General features: G+C 51.7%; 1 protein-coding gene across 1 annotated transcript; it reads right to left on the bottom strand.

Annotated features, from left to right (window-relative positions):
* Positions 1-5,593: 5,593 nt before the first annotated feature.
* Positions 5,594-16,747, bottom strand: LOC307115362 (galectin-9B-like; the record flags this gene model as incomplete). Its single annotated transcript, XM_079798591.1, has 5 exons — positions 5,594-5,614; positions 5,658-5,768; positions 7,199-7,400; positions 10,829-10,908; positions 16,643-16,747. The coding sequence occupies 5 exons, from the start codon at positions 16,745-16,747 to the stop codon at positions 5,594-5,596; spliced, it is 519 nt and encodes a 172-aa protein (XP_079654717.1).
* Positions 16,748-21,615: the final 4,868 nt, after the last annotated feature.

The raw sequence follows: 21,615 nt of genomic DNA, 5'->3' as shown, positions 1-21,615 counted from the left end.
GGTCTCCAGCATCATGAGAGTTTGGCTAATGATGATTGGGCACATGGATGACAAAGCCTGTGAGGTGTGGCTAAGGTCAAGGACATGGCAGTGAATGAAGGACACACATGTTCCCCGGGGAAGGCTGCTGAAGGGACTGAGCCATGTTTCCTGCCTTCAGTGGGAGCCAGGAAGGCACTCAGCCAGGGCTAAGTGGGAACTGGCAAAATCTGGCTCCCAGCTTGGGTTTGGCGTCTGATTCGTTGGCTCCCTGGCCTCCCTACTCAGATGGGGTGATGGGGCAGGTGAAGAGGACATGCCAACCTACAGGGTCCCAGCAGATCATCAGAACAACGGTGGTCAAGGACACGGTCACCTGGACCAGTGACTCTCATGCTTTCATACACGCAACCTCCTGGGATCTCCTTCCAGTGTAGACTCTGATCCAGGTCTGTAGCTGGGCCCAGATTCTGCATTTGTAACAAGCTCCCAGGTGCTGTAGAACTGCTGGTCCCAGGACTACACTTTAGCCAGCACCCTGGTTCCTGGGGCCCTGGATTCTTCATGGGATTAGCAGGATGTGGGCACGGACCTGGGTCCCTCGGCACTGGCCCAGGGGCTGGCAGAACCCAACACACTGAGACACTTTCCCCAGCACACTAACCCCTAATGCCGGGGGCCCACAGTGGAACAACACACACAAGCCTCTCTTCTGAGTCAGCTTCTCCTGGCTCCAGCTGCCACCTCCTCCCACTGGGACACGGGGCTCTGAGGAGCCGGCCCTGCCGTCAGCCCTCCTGGCCCTGTCCTGGCCCTCCAGGCGCTGGCCCAGCCCTTGGCCCGCCTCAGAAGCTTGGGGCTGTTTCCTGGGTTCACCTCTGTTATCAGGCTTCCTGGCAGAGATTCTGTCTATAAAGCCTGAGGCCGGCTGCTTTCTCCCACACCTGGTGAGGTTTTGGGGGACCCACTGAGAGCAGAAATGGAACTGCACCCCACCCCCACAAAGTAACCCTATGCTCTCTCCTTGGCCAGGACGCCCTGATCCCAGACATCAGCATATCTCCAAACACATTGAATAAATCGCCATGGGTATGTGCCAATCCCGACTTTTTTTTCTCTCTTTATTTGAAGGGCACTGGGAAAGGGGGTGTCCAGCTGGAAAAGGTCAGGTGATGGAGACCAGCAGGTGTCAATCAGGGTCATGTTCCTAGAGTGGGGGAAGGGTTGGTACAGGGTGCAAAGAAAGGTTTAAGGTTGGAGAAAGAGGAGGGGCTGAGGAGACCACCTCCCATGGGAGTGACCCGCTGGTGGCTGGAGCCTGAGGTGGACTTGCATGGAGGGTGGGGATGGGGTCAAGAGGTAGATGAGGGGTAGGCCCGGGCTGGGAGCTTGGGAAGGCCCAGGATGCTCCCTTTCTGCTGAGGGGACTGAACATGGGCTTCTTGCCCTGATGGTCTCTCCTTCTACTGACTGTGCAAACCACACCCCTCATTTATTGATCCAGTCCCTACTGCACTCCAGGCACTGTGCAAAGAGCTGGGGATACACAAAGGGACAAGTCACAATCCCAAGCTCACGGGTTCGGGCAAGGACGGGTGGAGTGACGGAGACAGACATGTAAATACAGTCACAACAGGACATGGTGCCTGGTGTGCAGAGTTTTGAAATGTCCATTGAGACAGGGAGGGGCTGGGGCATCCAGCAACTTGCCAGGCAGGGAAGATGCCCTGAGGAGCCACATTGAAACAGAGCATTGAAGGGCAGTTAGGGGTTGGCTGGGTGAGGTGGCAAAGGGTACTTTGGGCCCCAGGACAGTAGATGCAAAAGCGTGGTGGCCGGAAGGAGCCTGGAGTGAGCAGTGGAGGGTCTTCGTGGGTGAGGTGGCAGGCCGGCAGGTGGGCTGGGCAGGACTGGGGAGGATTCTGCTCCTCCAGCTGGGCAGTTTCAGTTTATTGAGCCCGGGGCCGTTAGGGTTTTTAAGGAGGGAGTAGATGCCATTAGATTTACTTTTGGAAAAGTCACTGTGGCATTGGGTCGGTGTGAGGGGGTGAGGAGTGAGGAGTCAGGTGGCCTAGTCCAAGGCAGTGGCTTCAGGAAGGAGAGGTGTTGATGCCCTGCAGGGATGTTAAGGAAGGGAGGGAAGAATGGAGGTCGCCTCCCAGATCAGGGACCTGGGTGCCTGGTGGGAGGAGATAGGGAACCCTGGGTGGGACGATGGGGCCTATAGGCCCTGCTTCCTCCTCGCTGGAACTAGCCTCTCTCTCAGACCTTCCGTCCTTCCTGCTGACTGCTCAGCCTCCCAGGTTCTCCATGTTTAACTCACTTTTGCTTTCTGCTGCTTGGGCTAAAGTAGGTTACAAGTCCGATCATTTTGCACCACAGGGACATCACCAGTGTCCTGTGAAAACAAAAGGTGCCATGGGGTGAAGAGAGGCTTTAATGAGTCAAGTAAGAGTGGAAAGACGGGGGCCCAGACAAAAGGGAGAAAGCCAGGCAGGCAGGGACAGACAGAGCAGGCAAGAGGGAGAAAATAACAGAGATGAGGATGAAAGAGAGAGGAGCTCATATTTGCTGCAGGCCTACTGTGTGCTTTCCCATTTCGGGAGCGCATTCAAATACTGAAAGTGGAAATAACATCTCTAATCCAGGCGCCTGGGGCCCTGTGGGAATGTGGGCCAGGCCTACCCCAATCTTCCCAGTTTTCACAAAAAGCGAGACATTCAGATTTCCATGTGATATCACTTGACCTGGAAAATGTTTGGTAAAATGCACATGAAATTTACCACCGTCACTATTTTCAGGAGTACAGCCGAGCGGCATTCAGCACCTTCATACTGTGGTGCAGCCACCACCAGCACTCAGCTCCACAACGCACACCTGCTCCTGACCTTGTACATGTTGGCACCACATTCTAAAGGTGGAAAACACAGAGAGAGTCTAGTAGAGCTGAGATCTGAGCTAGATTCAGTTTGATTCCCAAGCTGGTTCTTTCTGGAACCACGTGGCCTTCTAACCAGGGTGGGAGTAGAGAGGGACAGGCAAGAGTGGTAGGATGAGGTAGCCCGAGGTATGTCCACAGAGTCACCTGGGGAGAGATTAGCTTATACATTTGGGCACACCCAACAGGGACTAGTCAGCTTGTGAGTGCCATTTATACTTTTCTTGTATGATTCCTTGATGAATATATTTCTGTAAAATGCACATTATTTTAATCACATTGTGTGTGTGTGTGTGTGTGTGTGTGTGTGTGTGTGTGTTTCATAAGGAATAGAGCCTTAAATTGTATAGACTTGGAGACTGTTGGGTGCAGCAGCCTGGACTTAAATTCTCCACAAAAGGGTGTGCCAGCGTGGCCATGCTGCTTCTCTGAAATGGGGACGAGAGCAGCACACATGCGCCTCTGGAACCTGTGATGGAGGGAGGGAGCACAGGCCCAGCGGAGCCCCCACAGGAGGCATCTCCCGTGGGCGATGGATGGGGTGCGATGCTGCACATGATGCCGGCTCTTTAGTGGAGGCCTGAGCACAGCCAACCTTGCAGTCTCTGTATTTTGCTCTGGGGCCTCCAGCTTCATGAGATTTTGGCTAATAATGATTGGGCACCTGTTCTATTCCCGGCAAAGTGCTGGGGATACCAAAAGGGACAAGTCAATAATCCAAGCTTATGGTTTGGGGGAAAAGGGGTAGGGGGAGGGAGTGACAGAGACAGACATGCAAATACAGTTATAACAGAACATGGTGCCTGGTGTACAGAGTTGTGAAATGTCCACTGAGACAGGGAGGGGCTGGGCCATCCAGCAACCTGCCAGGCAGGGAAGATGCCCTGAGGAGCCACATTGAAGCAGAGCATTGAAGGGCAGTTAGGGGTTGGCTGGGTGAGGTGGCGAAGGATACTTTGGGCCCCAGGACAGCAGATGCAAAAGCTTGGTGGCCGGAAGGAGCCTGGAGTGAGCAGTGGAGGCTGACAGAGGGTCTTTGTGGGTGAGGTGGGAGGTCGGGAGGTGGGCTGGGCAAGACTGGGGAGGATTCTGCACATCCAGCTTGGGAGTTGGAGGTTTATTTGAGCCCGGGGCTTTTAAGAGATTTAAACATGAAATAAGATTTGCTTATGGGAAGGTCACTGTGACAGTGGGTGGGTGTGAGGGGAGAGAGGGGGGAGGGGTCCGATGGCCTGGACCAAGGCAGTGGCTTCAGGAAGGGGAGGCCTTGGTGCCCTGGAGGGATATTAAGGAAGGGAGGGAAGGACCAAGAACGCCTCCCAGGTCCCAGGCCTGGGTGCCTGGTGGATGAAGATGGGGAACCTTGGGTGCACGTGATGGGGCTTAGACGCCCTAGTTGCCTACTGGCAGGAAGTAGCCTCTCTCTCAGACCCCTGTCCTTCCTGCTGACTGCTCAGCCTCCCAGGTGTCCATGTTCAACTCACTTTCTGCTCTTCAGACTCAGGTGAGCCACAGGGACTGGGGTTGGATTGCACCTCAGAGATCATCTTCTCGACAGGGACTGCAAAGCGGGCCTGTTAAAACAAAAGGCGACATGGAGTGAAGAGAAGCTTTAATGAGCCAAGGAGGAGTGGAAAGGCAGGGCCCAGAGAAGAGGGAGAAAGCCAGGCAGGCAGGGACAGAGTAGGTGAGAGGGAGAGAGTAAGAGATGGGACCAAAGAGAGAGGAGCTCATATTTGTTGCGGGCCTACTGTGTGCTTTTCCCATCTCAGGAGCACACTCAAATACCAAAGTGGAAATAACATCTCTAATCCAGGCGCCTGGGGCCCTGTGGGAATGTGGGCCAGGCCTACCCCAATCTTCCCAGTTTTCACAGAAAGCGAGACATTCAGATTTCCATGTGATATCACCTGACCTGGAAAATGTTTGGTAAAATACACATAAAATTTACCATCTTAAGAGTGTATGGCTGAGGGGAATTAAGTGCCTTCACACTGTGGTGCAGCCATCACCAGCACTCAGCTCCACAATGCACACCTGCTCCTGACCTTGTAGGTCATGGGTCCTCAAACTTTTTAAACAGGGACCAGTTCACTGTCCCTCAGACTCTTGGAGGGCCAGACTATAGTTAAAAAAAAAATACTATGAACAAATTCCTATGCACACTGCACATATCTTATTTTGCAGTAAAAAAACAAAACGGCAAAAACACCCGCATGTGGCCCACGGGCCGTAGTTTGAGGACGCCTGTTGTAGATGTTGGCAACACATTCAAACTTGGAAAATGCAGAGAGAGTCCAGTAGACCCTGGGGTGGCCCATGAGGGCGATTTCGTGACCTCGGACATGTATCCCCTCATTGCGCCCACACAGTACCTCCTGGGGAGGCAGTGACTATGCCCCTTGCACAGATGAGGAAACTGAGGCTGGGAGAGGCAGACTCACGTGTCTGAGATCCCACAGCTGATGACAATGGATCTCATGGAACCACATGGCCTGCTAACAAAGGTGGGAGAAGAGTGATAGACAAGAGGGGAAGGAGTCTGGCTGAGGCAGGTGCTCTGGACAGAAATGGTGCCATAAGAAGGATGGGGCAGGGATAGCCAGTGGTAAGTCCTATCCCCAGAGTCACCTGGGTGAGAGATTAGCTGGAACCTTTGGCTCCTCCTAACAGGGCCTAGGCATAGTAGACTGGCCCCTGCACCCAGCCCCTGGGACAGGTGGCATTTGGACAATCTTACGTTGACGTCGATGTGTGTCAGCCCCACGGGGCCGGGGACAAAGACGTTGTCCACACAGTGGAAGGGTACGCGGTGTTTGTACTGCACAAAGCGATCTCCATTCACCATCACCTGTCAACAGGAGCACATAGTCCAGGAGAGGGCTCCCAGACCAGGGCGGGGAGCACACCTGAGCACTAGGACCTCTGATTCTAGAAATTAACCTTTTGCACTCGGATGTTGAGTGTGACTCGACACGGTTAGCTTTAGAATAAAGGAATCGAGAAAAAAGCAAGCGAGTGCAAAGGGTTAAGGCCTGTCTGGTTTTCACCTCCATCCCCTGTAGGTGGGGGCCCAGGCTTCAGGCTGCCCCAGGTACAGGAACACACATGTGATCCCAAATGCAGCCAAACCCAGTCACCACTTGGCTCTAGTTTTGGCTTCTGAGTTCTTGTTTGTTTCCTGCTCTAGGTTTGTCTTTCTCAGCTCACCTGGGATGCCATTTCAATGTGTGCATTTCAATGGGCATAAAGTGCTCATGGGAGCAGAGGAGAGGGGACCTCAGGTTGCACACTGAGGGCCTGGGAGCGCCCTTCACACAGGGAAGCACAGACACAGCCATCCCTCTCCCCGGGCCCAGCAGCCCTGCTCTGCCTGCAAGAGCAATGACTCCACCCCGCAGCCCTGAGCCACCCCTGGGCCTGCAGAAGGGCTGCCACAGCATCACCCAAAACAGATGCTGTCAAGGACCTGGAGAGGACAAGGCTGCAGCAGAGGATGGAAGTCACCTGGAACCCGAGGCCAAAGAGCAGGTGGGGACTTATCAGCTCTTATTTCCTAGCAACAGAAGCAACAGGTGCTGTGTAGGTGCAGGTGAAGAGTGTAAAGTCCTGTTCTCTGTATAATGGCATTGCTTGGGTAATTAGTTAAAGGCTTTTCTCTAGGCCTGATAGTGATAAGGGCGGTAATAGAATGCTGGGAACCACCTAGAATTGTAAGACATATTACTCATGCTCTGTTAACTGTGATAGGTTTATTCTGATTAAAGAAGGCACATTCTAACCTGGCTGGCAGTCCTGTGGGACCTGGGGACTCACCTGGAAATGCAGCCCATCCTCCCCACGTGGAGCAGCCCATTATCATGGAAATATTAACCACTTTGTTGCAGAAACCAGAGCTACCAGCTCTTTGAAGGCCCCAGCCCTTGCATATCACTAGCCCTTTGAAGATCCCCAGCACTTTTGCATACCTCAGGCCTTTGCAATTCTCCAGCCTGCTTACCTGTTAACTGCCCATTTGGCATCCCCTTTGGCTATTTCCCCATCAATCCTTTGTCCTTCTATCCAATAGAAGCAGCTGGCTTATGGGGGGCTGCAGAGCAGATTTTTGTGGATGACCTGCTGCTCTCCCCATACTGCTGGCGGTATTGGAATAAACACTCATGATTCAACCCTGTCTCTGCTGAATTGGCTCAAGTAGTGCCAGGCAGTTCGGACTCATTGGCTGTCTGTTTACAATAGGGCAGGGGAACAGGCAGAGGGAGGGAGGAGAATCCTGCTCACCTGGAAACTGGTGCTCTCCACCAGGATGCAGATCTCAAAGGGCTTCCCCATCTGGAAGGGATTTCTCATTGTCCTCTCCTCCTGTCCCCAGTGTCCTTTCTGCTTGGTGTTACAGACCACATACCCGTCCTCTTCAAACCGAGGGTTGAAGTGGAAGGCAATGTCATTGCCACTGTAGCCGGTCTGAAAATTCACAGCAAACCTAGGCGGACGGAAATCAGTGTTCTGGTTTATTCCAATGGTAGCAGGAGGGCCCAGAGCCTCTGACTTCCGTGTGTGTCTGGGAACTTGCCTACAACCTGTGAGGCAGTTGCACCCATCCCCTTTGCTGCCTTCCTTTGTGTTTACCTAATTTGCGCTTAGTGTGTTTTGTGTAATTATTGCATTTTGCCCTTTCCAGCGTGACTTTCTAGAAATAAGCAAGAATGGGGTAAAGAGCAATGTAGACTCTAGCCCAGGGGTCCTCAAACTTTTTAAACAGGGGGCCAGTTCACTGTCCCTCAGACCGTTGGAGGGCCGGACTATAGTTAAAAAAACAACTATGAACAAATTCCTAGGCACACTGCACATATCTTACTTTGAAGTAAAAAAACAAAACGGCAAAAACACCCGCATGTGGCCCGCGGGCTGTAGTTTGAGGACGCCTGAGCTAGCCTCAGGAAGCATAGGTCTTGGAAACTGATCGCACATTTGCATGAAGATGCAAATCCACGAATATGCCCAGAAGCAAGAGCCTCTCATGCCCAGTGGGCACTGGTTAGAGGCCAGCCCATGGCTGCTCAGTTGGGAGGGGAGAGAACAAATGGAGAGAACATGTGACATTGATGTGGTTTACCTGCGAAGACGGTGTCTAACGGGGGAGGCATGGGATGGATATGGGCTCTCCAGGCATGAGAACTTCCGGGATGTGTGTCTGTTCCTCATCGGAGGTTGGTGTGTGTCCCACACATGAGGCGTGGAGTGGTGCCCTAAAGTTCTTAGGCCTGGACCCTGACCCCAGCTGGTACTGTTTGTCACGGGAGGTGGAGGGAATGACTCAGAACTATGGTCTCACTGAACCCAGGAAAGGGGGTGACTCCCTTCTTTGGGGATGATGACTGAGGCAGTGTTCGGAAAGCCCCCACATAAGTGGATATTCATTTCTGTCTCTCTCCCAGAAGGAAGCTTCCACCTTCAAAACTTCCTTTGGGTTCTAAGGTGAGGAATTAAAACAAAGAACCTTGCAGCCCAGGCAGTGTGCTCAGTGGTTGAGCATCGATCTATGAACCAGGAGGTCATGGTTCAATTCCTGGTCGGGATACAGGCCAGGTTGCAGGCTCAGTTCCCAGCAGGAGGCCATCCAATCAATGATTCTCTCACATCGTTGATGTTTCTATCTCCATCTCCCTCTCCCTTCATCTCTGAAATCAATAAAAATATACCAGACCGCTGTACCGATTTTTGGTAATTTCCGAATCTGCCCCTATACAGCTGTACCTAATTTTTGGTACTTTGTCTAGACCTATTTTATACACTGTCTCCAAGTTCCATCTTATTCTAACCACTTGTTTGCATGTAACTAACATTTTTCTATATCATGTTTATTTTTTTTCTCTTTAATGCTCAGGAGCCCAGGTATAGGGGACAGTTAGGTTCAGGGCCTCAAGTCTGGTAGGGTTAAAAAAAAAAAAAAAGAGTCTTAGCCTCTTTGGCTCAGTGGATAGAGCATCAACCGCTGACCAAAGGGTCCCAAGTTTAATTTCGGACAAGAGCACATGCCTCCGTTATAGGCTTGATCCATGGACCTGGTTGGGGAGTGTGAGGGAGGCAACCAATCAATGTGTCTCTCACATAGATGTTTCTCCTCCGTCTCTCCCTCTTCCTTCCACTCTCTCTAAAAATGATTGGAAAAAAATATCCTTGGCTGAAGATTAACCAAAAAAAATTTAAAAAGAAAAGAAAAAGAACCTTCCAAGGAGCCGGCTCATAAAAGTGCCAGAATAAACTTTTGTTCTGCCCTTTCCCAGACACATGGCCTAAAACCAGCCCCAATCCGAGGTTCTCCACCGAGGCATCTACTCCAGCCATCCCTGATCTCAGCATGAACATAGTAAATAGCCTGCTTCTTGGGGTCACTCTGGTGTCCCCAGCTAATGCACAGCACTCAGGGAAGCCTCCACCCCCACCCCGCTTTCATTTCTTCTGCATCCCCCACAGGGCCAGGCACTGTACCAAGCCCGGAGGTGGCCCATCAGACATTCTATTCAATTCCTGCAGAGCCCATTTGGTGTCTCTGTGGAGGAGGCCGAGCTCTGGGGGACTCCTCAATACCAGCTCCCCCTGGGGGCCCTCAGCCAGCAGGGAAGTGCCCTGGCCCAGGGCCCAGCCAGCCCTCCCTCTGGGGACACGAAAAGGAAAGGAGGCTCCCACTGACTCTGGAACCAGAAAACCGAGTCCAGATTCCTCTGAACATGGAGGCGATCGTTTCTGAAATAGCTCTGGATGTGTCTGTCCCTCGGTGGTCACCAGCTCCATTTCTCTGGTCCCTTGCAACCTCCTGCCCCAGGGGAGAGAGTGCAAAAGCGCCCATGGGAACAAGTGGGGACAGTAGGATAGGAGGTAGGCAGAGGGAGAAGGAGAGAGAAGGGATGGAGGGTCAGAGGTGAGGGCTCAGCTTTCCCAATGACAGGGTTTAGGGCCATCTGGGAGCCTCACCCTCCATAGCGTCTCCTGGAGGCACTCAGGGCTCGGGGAGATGTCACAGGGTGAGTGTGCCTACGCCCACCTGACAGGGAAGGTGATGGTGGAGAAAGTCAACTAGAATCTACAAGCTGAGATGAAGTAGGGTCGGGCCTGGGATGTGAAGGGGTCCAGAAGGTCCCCAGGCCCCATGCGAGGTGATGAAAGGACCACTGGGGACAAAAGACATCTGGGATTGAGACACAGGCTTCCAAGAGAGGGCCGTGTGTGCAGAAGGGCTTCTGTGGGCCCCGTGGGCTTCAGCAGGCAGCCCCCAGGTGGGAGGGCCCCTCCCAAATCAGGCAAGAGCCCCTCACCTCCACACCACCTGGACCTCAGCACGGGCAGCCAGGGCTGGGCCAGCGTTAGAGGGCGCTCGGCCTCTGAGAAGATGTGAAAGTCTTCCCTGAGCCCCAGAGTCCCCTCTTGGGTGGGCGGCAGTGCCGAGGAGATGTTTGTATTTTGAATTGCCTTCGTGTTTTCAAGGAATGAACTTGAAACAGAAAGAGATCGAATTATGCTTGACGCCAAGTTCAAATATTTCCACATCAGCCAAAGAGGGGCCACGGAGTAAGTGAAGGCCGTCATGGGAAGTAAGGAGGCATTGTTTTTGCCTCTCTGGGTCTTCGCGTGCAAAGTTCAATCCGAGACCATAAAGATCTGCCCCCGGGCTGGCCCGAGACTGTGAGCTCCCGCTCTCCCTGTGTCTATGGGGCGTCTACGTTACTGGTGTCCAGATGCTATTGGCAGAGGGCAGGGGAACTCAGCAGTGTTGGCAGGGACCGGGCCCTTCTCTTCAGCGTCCCCTGAGCCAGGCACAGGCAGCTTGGACAGTGTTGGGTGAGCCACTGAGCTGACAGGCGCCATGGTTTGCTAAGGGGCAAGGCTGGGGGAAACAACAGTTCCAGGTACCTGGTTCCATTGGACATAACAACAGTTCCTTTGATAGTGATCACATGTCCACACTGGAGACCCCCTTCGATGGGGTGTGCCTGCAGGGAGAAGACGGCAGTCAGTTAGGGTCCTGCTCCCTCTGTCTGTGTCCTTTGGCACTTGCTAGTGGCCGGCCTGGTGTGTCGGGCAATGTCCCAGGGGCCAGATTCAGGTGGGAATTGGGCATATGGAGTCCCTGAATCCGGGGAGTTACACGTTCATTCTGAGACTGATAAGGAGACTGCCAGGCTCTGAGACCATGTGACCAGGACTGGCCTCCCTTAGAAGGAAGTGACAGCTTTCCAGAGGAGGAAGTAGCATGAACATGGCTCTGAGAGGCGGAGGAACCAGGGTAGTGAGAGGGGCTCCTGGCAAAGGTCCCAGGGCCCTGGTTGAAACTCAGAAACCCAAGGGACCAAAGAGGCCAGCAGCCTATCCTAAAGGATAAACCTTCTGCTCCCCTGAGAAGGCCAAGAAGAAGGCAGCCTCCTGCCCACCCCACCATTGAACAGTGTGACCGTGACCTTTGCCCTCCCAGCCACCTCAGGTAGCACCTGGTCCTGGATGCTCTGCAGCCTCCGGGCAGCCTCCTCCTCTCCTGCTCCTGCTCCCCAGTCCCTCCCCAGGCCCTGGGCAACCTCCGAGGCCCTAGTGAGGTGTCTGCACGCCTCCTAGGCCCCATAGAGCCCACTTTGTCAAAGGCCCTTCCCGGGCCACTTGAAAGGAACAGTGGTTATGGTGAGGCTTGCATCGTTTCAGAGCCAGGCATCATCCAGGTTTGGAGCCTAATTCTGCTGCTCATCTCCTGAGTGACCTCAGGAAGCTTATGTAGCCTCTTTTGCCTCAGTTTCCTCATCTGTAACATAGGGATAAATCTTACCTTCTGGGTAAGATCAATGATTTAGTGAGAAAAGGGCTGGGGAAGAGACTGGCACATAGTAGGTGTCTCTACCACCCCCTTCCCTCTTGGTCTCTCTGAGCAAAATTCCAAATTGGTTTCTTGACATTTTAAAGTTAACCTCCAGGATGCCTTTTATCTGATGTGCTGTTAACCTGCATTACTTAGCAGATAACTACCAGCCCTAGTCAATCTTCAGATTTTTCAAGTAGTTAATGTCTTCCCTAACTTCTCCTTTAAGCCAACTCCCTACAAAAATGAAATGCTTATAGGATCCAGGTAGGTAGGGGACAATAGGGAGTGGTAGAGACTATGACAAAGTAGACACCATCTCTCTCATTTAAAGGGATAGTGTCCTCTCAGCTCTAAGTAATTAATCGAGATGGATTAACCCCTCTGCTGGGTCAGAGCTTGCTCTCAGCTCCTGGCCAGGCCCGGAGGCTGAGGACTCTTTCCTCCTCTTCCTCTCTGGAGGGTCAGACGGTAGAGCCAGGCCCCCAGGCCAGAGGGTGCGCAGCCTCCTTCTGGAGGCCCAGTGTCTCCAGCGGGCACCCAGTCACAGCTGGCACATGGGACTCACTGCAGGGCCAGTGGGAGCCTTTCAGGCAAAGAGGCTGCTGCCCCAAGGGTTCTGAGGAGCTTCTGGGGCCCATTTCCCTGGCTGTTCCTAGTTATCCTGGCAACAGCCCTGGCCATTATCAGGGCCCCCTCGACAGATGAGGAAACAGCACAGAAGGTCTGGTAACGTGCCCAAAGCCACCCAGCTGGTCCGTCAGAGAGTGGGTGTGGATCCCAGCACCCATGCTGTGAAGCCCACACAGGCTGCTTCTCAGGATGAAGCACAGACATCCTGGCTCCTGGCTCCCTGAGGGCTCCCCAACCAAACAGCCAGTCCTGTGCTGCGTGTGGTTCCAGCTCCCACCCTGGTCTCTGAGGAGGCTGGGCCGGATGCGGCCGGCGGGGCTTGGGCAAGGAATGGGGTGAGGCCCCCGAGGCAGACCCTCATGGAGTTCAGCTGGTCAGCGGAACAGCCATGCTGTGTGGTCTTCCTGGCACACTTTGGAGGAAGAGGGAGGTGAACGCTGACTGATGGAAAACAACTGGTCACTGGGAGAGGGTGACTATGTGGGGTGAACAGGTGCTCCCATCGTCTTTTTTGCCTGGACTCCAAGGCCCTGTTTTAAGTGCCGATGGAAGTATAACAGGGAAAAGGCGAGGGGAGGGGAGGTTCTGCAGTTCTGCAGTCTGCCCTTCAGGAGTTGAATTCTGATGATAAGGTGGCTAAATTTTTATGATGATACAAATAGCTCAGCCTATTCCTGGGACCAGAGAATGGTCAGCATTCCGAAGGCAAACTCCCGGAGGCAGGTCAGTGTTCAGGTACAGCAACTAAGTCAAAGTGTGTCCTGGCCTTGATCTGTTTACAAAAATAAAAATAAAATATGTGTATATATATTTTACCAAAAGATTATATATTACTAGGGGCCCGGTGCACGATATTCGTGCACTGGGGTTGGGGGTCCCTCAGCCCAACCTGCCCCCTCTCACATACTGGGTGCCCTCAGGGGATGTCCTACTGATGGCTTAGGCCCGCTCCCCATGCTCCTTTGTGGGAGGCAACCGGGCTGATCAGGGGAAGGCAGCAGCCCCATCACCCCGCTGCTGCAGCCACTACCAGTCACCACAGCCACCAAGGTGTTTTCATCAACACGGACTTCAGTCCCTTCACCAAGAAAAAATGACAATTTTCTTTAGGCATTTTCAAGATGTGTCTTTCATAGGATATGCATTTTTTTTTTTTAATCCTCACCTGAGGGTATGTTCCCATTGATTTTTAGAGTGTGGATGAAAGAGGGAGAGACAGAGAGAAACATCAATGTGAGAGGGACACTTTGATTGGTTGCCTCCTGTATGAGCCCTGACCATGGGCGCCAGGCTGGGGGGCATGCAGGGACCCCTGGGCCGCACGCAGCGGTGGCTGCCAAGGGTCTCCACACACCCCAGAGGCCAGCAGCCAGCCCCCCATCATGTGCGCCAGGCTGGGGGCGTGGACCCAAACTGCCTCTTGATGCTGGAGCATTCCCAAGCGGCTGGGGGCACTATGATGACAGGGGATGTTTCTGTCCCGCCCCCAGCCCCTTGGCTCCTGCACCTATAGGCTCAAAGTGGCCAGGGGGTGTTCTGGGACCCCTGCCACTCAGGACCTAAGCAAGGGGCCTACAGGCTCGGACTGGCCTGGGTCCTGAGGATGTTTGCGGGACCCAGCCCCTTGGCGCCTGCACCCTTAGGCTCCAAGTGGCCAGGGGGCATTCTGGGACCCTGCCACTCAGGACCTAAGCGCAGGCCTACAGGATCTGAGCGGCTTGGGTCTGGAGGATGTTTCCCAGACCCCAGACCTCTGCAAGTGTTTGGGGGCGGGAACATTCCCGCGTCGCTATGGCGACACGGGAATGTTCCCGCCCGCCAAGGCTCCCAGTGGCCAGGGGGTGTTCTGGGGCCCCCGCCACTCAGGACCTAAGTGATCCGCCTGGGTCCGGAGGATGTTTATCGGACCCAGGCCGCTCAGGACCTAAGTGCAGGCCTACAGGATCTGAGAGGCTTGGGTCTGGAGGATGTTTCCCAGACCCCAGACTACTGCAAGTGTTTGGGGGCGGGAACATTCCCGCGTCGCTATGGCGACGCGGGAATGTTCCTGCCCCGCCAAGGCTCCCATTGGCCAGGGGGCGTTCTGGGGCCCCTGCCGCTCAGGACCTAAGCGCGGGCCTACAGGCTCTGAGCGGCTTAGGTCCCAGACCCCAGACTGCTGCAAGTGTTTGGGGGCGGGAACATTCCCGCGTCACTATGGTGACGCGGGAATGTTCCCGCCCGCCAAGGCTCCCAGTGGCCAGGGGGTGTTCTGGGCCCCTGCCGCTCAGGACCTAAGTGCGGGCCTACAGGCTCTGATCGGCCTGGGTCTGGAGGATGTTTACAGGACCCAGGCTGCTCAGCGCCCGCATATGCAAATTAACCGCCATCTTGTTCGCTCTGATTGGCTGTGGGCGTAGCGAAGGTGCGGTCAATTTGCATGTTTGCCTATTATTAGGTTAGATTATGAAAAATATTAAATTATTAATATATTATCAGGTGACAAGAAAAGGTATTAATCACAAACACAGGCTAATAAAGTTCAGTTTTCATGATTAAGAAGATGGGTTTTTCAGCAATCAGGTACCTGACCAATATGACATCTACACTAATAAAAGAGTAATATGCAAATTGACCATACCTCTGCCACAGCCACGGCCAATCAGGAGTGAGTATGCAAATTAAGCCAACAAAGATGGTGGGTTAATTTGCATACACAGGCACGGAGTGGTTGGGCGGGGTGGGATGCCTGCTATGAGGGGGAGGGCGGGAGGTGGAGGGAGCTACAAGAGCAGCTCTCTGGCCGGGAGCAAAGACTGCAGGCTCCCTGGCCGCTAGGTGGGAACATCCTCCGCGTCACTGGTGACACTGTGGATTTTCATGCTGAGCGGCCAGGGGCGGGGCAGAAACTTCCTCTGCATCTGGGAGCGAAGGCTGCAGGCTCCTGGCTGGAGTGAAGACTCTGACCAGAGTGAAGGCAGAGGGTGGCGGCCAGAGTGAAGGCCTGGGTCCCCGGGTGCCAGAGGAAAACCGGAGCCAGCAGCCAGGGGAAGGAAGGCCTATTCTTGCACGAATCTTGGTGCAATGGGTTTCTAGTAACATATAACCATTGTAATAATGTATGAAACCTTTGTTTCCTAGGCACAAATAGAAAAAACTTTTCTCCATTTAACAGACTAGATAAGAACCAAATAAATTCAGTATTAGTTTAGACTTATTTACTTAATCACATCTTATTATTTAATTTATTTATGTTTTTTGTTTTTTTCTATAATTTTTTCAGTTTATATAGACCCTCTGCAATTCTTTGTTTTTTTTATAAATTTATATAGAAATAATTAACTTTAGAATCATTTATTTTTAATTTTATATTTTTTAAAATTATGTAATTTTTAAATTTTAATTGAACTTCTTAATTTTTAGAAACTTTGACCATTTTAGTGACAAGCAAGTAATTACCATTTCTCAGATTGGCAAATATATTTTATAGTTTCTAGAAACAGGTTTCTTATTGGTAAACATACTCAAATTTTAAAGAGATATTTTAAAAATAAAATATAAGATATATTTATTAACAGATTTAAATCCATTTTTAAAGCTTTCCTGCAATAAGAAGCCAAAAGTAGGCAAATTCAGATTAATTAATATAGGGTGTCCCTCCCCACCCCAAATGTATACACACACTTTGAATAATTTTAAAGGCAGTGTTTAGTAAAATACATTTCATTTCCAAAATTGTGCTGTCTGCTGTTACAGTGCATATACATTTTTTAGGACATGGTGTATTTCAGTAATTCATTATTCTAAAATATCTAAATACTTAATAATTTTGATTTTTTAGCCCAGTAAAACTCTAAAGTTCCAAGTTATTAAAGACCTTGGGAAATTAAGTTTAGATATAGGAAGTTTTAGAAAAACCTTTCATTTTAGTTATGTTTATTTATTATGTCTTAATAATTTTATAAGATGTTAAAGTCCATTATTATCCAAGCCATTTTTCTGGCAAATTTTGTAACAGGGATAACACCTTGACAATTTTTAGGAGCCTGGAGAAGTGGCAGGGGGAGAAGACAGATATCAGGCCCGTTGGCTTTAGTGTAAAAATATTGCTTTATATATGTACACACACACACACACACACACACACACACACACACACACACACTAGAAGCCCGGTGCACGAAATTTGTGCACTGAATGGGGGGTGTCTCTCAGCCCAGCCTGTGTCCTCTCACAGTCCAGGACCCCTCGGGGGATATCCAACTGCCAGCTTGTGGCTGGATGGCCTTCTGCTGCTGCATGGCCTGGTGCTTGAGCTTCAGCAGTTGCTGCACGTGCACGGGCTGGGCCACAACGGTCTGTCCTGCGAACACCATCGAGTGAGTGAGTCAAGCACGGAGGCAGGCTCACCTGGAGTTCCCTGTGCTTCCCTGAGTCACTGCGATGTTCATACTGACTGCCTTCTACAGAGAATGGCACCGGGATCAGGCCTAAGCTGGCAGTCGGACATCCTTCTCGCAGTCCAGGACCCCTCAAGGGATGTAGCAGTGCGCCGAGTGGCAGGCGGCCAGGGAGGAGACCAAATAGGGACCGGGTGCTGCACTGCTTATGCTCATCCTGGCCTGCTGTGCCTGCTGCCACCATTCAATAGTGCTGCCACAGAGTTGGGAGAGGCTCCCACCATGGCAGTTGCACTCACCAGCAGTGAGCCTAGCTTCTGGCTGAGCGACACTCACCTTGTGGGAGCACACTGACCACCAGGGGGCAGCTCCTGTGTGGAGCGTCTGTCCCCTGGTGGTCAGTGCACATCATAGCGACCAGTCATTCTAGTTCCACCGAAACAGTCGCTTAAACTTTTATGTATATAAACTAGAGGCCTTGTGCACAAATTCATGCACCAGTGGGGTCCCTCGGCCTGGCCTGTGGGATCGGGCTGAAACCAGCTCTCTGACATTCCCCAAGGGGTCCTGGATTGTGAGAGGGTGCAATCCAGGCCAAGGGACCCCACCAGTGGATTATCGGGGCCGGAGAGGGATGCAGGAGGTTGGTCAGCCGGGGAGGGACAGTGGGAGGGCTCCAGGGCATGTCTGGCCCGTCTCGATCAGTCCCAATCGGCCAGAACCCCAGCAGCAAGCAAACCTACCAGTCGGAGCTTCTGCCCCCTGGTGATTAGTGCACATCATAGCGAGCAGTTGAGTGGCCTTAGCATATCATTAGCATAATACACTTTGATTGGTTGAACGGCTGACTGGTCAACCAGACACTTAGCATATTAGGCTTTCATTACATAGGAGATATATATATGATGGGAGTGGCCCCCGCTGCAGCTTTGGCAGCCTGCTTGAGGGTACTTCTGTAGCTCCGGCCCTTGGGGCATTTAAAAGATTTATTCCCTATATTTTTCTTTCTGATTAGAATCCTTATGATGTAACTACATGAAAGCCTGTATATCAAAAGAGATCTTATCCCATTTCAAAACAGAAACAAAAATAATCACTAAAGTAAAACAATGAGTACTCAAAAGGAGGGACGGGGACTTTAGCTTTAGAATCTTATTTCATACCAACTGGCGCAGCAAGTGACCTTTTCTAAGGCCTGAATGGCACGAAGCTCCAACAGCAGAGACAGAGGATTCAACAGCGAACAGCCAGCTGACTCCCCAAAAGATGAGAAACTAAGCAAAGAATTCTGTAATCAAAGTTACACTATAGACAGACAGGAGCGCGCAGGGAGTTCTCAAACAGAACAGACCGATTTTCTTACACTGGCTAAGCGTTTTGGGCAGCGGATGCCTTGAGAGGGAGAGCAGGGAGGGTCCCTGAGATAAAGAACTCTTGGCAGCCACTGGGAAGCTCCTGCAATCCCAGCTAAGGGTTCAGTCCTCCACAAGCAGGGGGACCCCCAGCTGAGTGGGATACGCCCCCATCTTTAAACAAATTAAACTGAGCCTCAAAGAGAAACACAAGAGCCATTAACAGACACTCTTATGTACAGTATTTACAGGTGCACACAACAGACAAGCGTTTTACACCGAGCCCCTTATCTGTCCACCCCCAGAAACCTCAGAATGTCCTGCGTCCCAGAGTGGATCAGGCTAAGGGCTCTGAGGCTAGGGTTACCCCTATATTACAGATGTGGAAACTGAGGCCCAGACAGGGAAAAGCAGCTCGCCTGAGGTCACCTAGCTAGAAAATGGCTGAATCCAGGAAGGCCATCTCCTAAGTCAGTGCCCAGGCCTGGCTGCTGGGCTCCCTAGAAGCCGTGCTGACTTTCCCTTTATCCCAACAAAGCCCCACTCTTCCGGTGCTGACCAGTGCCCTTCTGCCCTCAGCACCCAGGACAGGACAGGTGCCCAGAGGGAGCTCAGCACCATCTGTGCAATGCACCACTGCGGTGATTACCATCCCTGGGTCCTCAGAGGCAGGTGAGACCGGCCTGGGACAGAGGTTGTGTCAGGATTGCCCCATCGGGCATGTCAGCCCCCCACGAACCCTCTGCCGCCCCAGTCTGGTTTCCTAGGAGACCCAGAGCGGCTTCCCTGGCAAGGCAGCCAGTCAGCTCTGCAGCATCGCCTGTGCCCACAGCCTGGAACTCACTGGGTTCACGAAGGAAGGCGGGTCGCTGCTGAGGGCCATCTCCCACCACGTCTGTGGTCACGGCTGCTCCTCTCACCAGCCAGGTGGTTCTCTGCACTGGGGAGGATTTGATAAAGAAATAGAAACCAAAAGAAAGTTGGGCGGTGTGGTAAGTGAAGCCGGGAGCAAGAGGAAGAGGGTTTAGAGAAAGAGAAAGGGAAAGTGCTGGGGGATGAGGGGCGAGCGTGGGAGTCAGGGACAGGAAAGTAGACACTCCCACTCCCCTGACCTTTCCTTCGCTTCTCCTCCTGTGCGCCACCCAAGATGGAATTGTGTCGTGTCCGGTTTTTGTACAGCATGCTCAGTGACAATGTCCAGAAAACATGGGCTGCTTGACAGGGACACAGGGAGGGGTGGTGGTGGTGCTGGAAGGCCTGGTTATACCCATTTTACACCCAGAGAAACTGAGGCTCAGAGAAGCTAGGGGACATGTCCAAAGTCACATGGCTCACTCGTGGCAGCCCGACCTCTACGAGGACAGTTAGATTCGCAAAAAGGTATTTCTCTCCTCATATAAAGGTGTCATGTAGAAAGAAGTGTTTTCCAAATAGAGAATCTCATCATGGAGGATGTGATATCCCTATTATCGGGTACCCTGGGAGCTTCTGAGGCCCCGCTCTGGGAATGTATCTCTTTCTTCTCTCTTCTCGCTCCCCTCCTCTCTCCCTTTTCTTTTTGGGCTTCAGAATAGGGAGAGGTGCCCTCGCTGGTTTGGCTCAGTGGATAGAGCATTGGGCTACGGACTGAAGGGTCCTGAGTTTGATTCCAGTCAAGGGCACATGCCTGGGTTGCGGGCTCAGTCCCCAATAGGGGGTGTGCAGGAGGCAGCCGATCAATGATTCTCTCATCATTGATGTTTCTTTCTCTCTCTCCCTCTCCCTTCCCCTCTGAAATCAATAAAAATCTATGAAATACTCCAAATGACATGGAGGTCAGGGTTACAGTAAATAAATTGCCATGAACTGGCCTCAGCACCTAGTTAAGGGAAATGATTAAGCGGAGATGAACAGGATAGGCTGGGTTGGGGAGTGTGGAGGAGAGGAGAGCCACGGCGATAATGAACTTACCTGAAGTCAAGCAGGTCCCTGCGATGTGCTAGAGAGAAAACCAATGAGCTACCAGTCAAGCCTGAATGAACAGTTAAGGGTCAGATAGGCGCCATGTGGGCAGAAGGTGCCCAGGGTCACACATAGGTCTGTCTGTACCTCTCTTCCTTCCTGAGCCTTGTCTAGATGCACCAGAATTTGCAAAGATTGACTTCTTTCAGATGCTCCCGTAAACCGAGGTCACGTGTCCCCGCCTGCCACCCTCCTGCCTAGTATATCACTGAATCAACTGGAATTTAATCGGGTTAAGGGGGGCAGAGGGAACAGCAGCACAATTCTTTGCTATCCTCTCCAGCAGCGGGGACACCAGGGACAAGGTCATCACTGATGGGGACATGGATCCAGGGGAACTCTCATTCCTTGCAGATTGGAGTGGGAAATAGCACAACGTGGGAAAACAACTCAAGAGAGATGAGAACAGACATTCAGGACTGCTTCACTCCCATAGCTCCAAACGGGAAACCACACAAGTGTGCACGAGCAGGAGAAAGAAGGAACAGGTGATGGTGCTCGTACCATGGAAGGCCCAGCAACCAGAAGGAGCTGTGACACAGGAAGCCTCCGTGGCCTCAGGCTGGACAATGAAGCTGGGCGGGCAGTCTTCCGGCAGCGGGAGAAGTTCTGGAACTTGATCTGGATGGCCGTCACACAGCTGTTTCACCTGTGTAAGTGACTCATTGCAAATAATTAGGTTTCCATTTCTCCACAGATTAAAAAAAAAAACCTACGAAGAATTACATCATTCAAATGGGACACAAATGTTTTTCATAAGAAAACAGGCTTACACATTTGCCGCTAGTCAGTTAATTCATTTTTTCCTTACTTTAAAACAAATCACAGAATGCTCTAAGTTTTAAATCAGAGTACCTATTCCACAGTGTATGTGGAAGTGTTTAGAGTCATTCATTTTGTGTATCACTGTGCTGTAGTATCAAGTGACCAAAAAGGTACATTCTTCTGACCAGTTTGGGTCTTCTTTTCTAAAAATATGACATTTTTGTAAGCAGTGATTGCAATCATGTTTAAAAACAAAAATACTGAACAGATTCATTTATCTTTTTTAAAATTATTTTATTGATTTTAGAGAGGAAGGGAGAGGGGTAGAGAGAGACAGAAACATCAATGATGAGAGAGAATAATTGATCAGCTGCCTCCTGCACGCCTCCTGCTGGGGATCGAGCGGGGAAACCCAGGCATGTGCCCCTGGCCTGAATGGAATCCAGGACCCTTCAGTCCACAGGCCAACGCTTCATCCACTGAGCCAAACTGGCTAGGGCGACAGATTTATTTCTTAATCCAGGTGATACAAAATCTATGAAATTTCCACAGGCATTTCACTTTCCATGAAATTTCGGGGTTTTTCAAAAATATATATTTTTATTGATTTCAGAGAGAAAGGGAGAGAAGAGAGAGATAGATTGTAACATCAATGATGAAGGAGAATCAATGATGAAGGATGATTGGGTACCTCCAGCATGCCCCTCCTGCAACTAGGGATCTAGC

Source organism: Cnephaeus nilssonii (genome assembly GCF_951640355.1).
Source record: "Cnephaeus nilssonii genome assembly, chromosome: 19".
In the NCBI taxonomy this organism is placed as follows: domain Eukaryota; kingdom Metazoa; phylum Chordata; class Mammalia; order Chiroptera; family Vespertilionidae; genus Cnephaeus; species Cnephaeus nilssonii.
The sequence above is the reverse complement of the archived record's forward strand: the minus strand, read 5'-3'. Positions and strand labels throughout refer to the sequence as shown.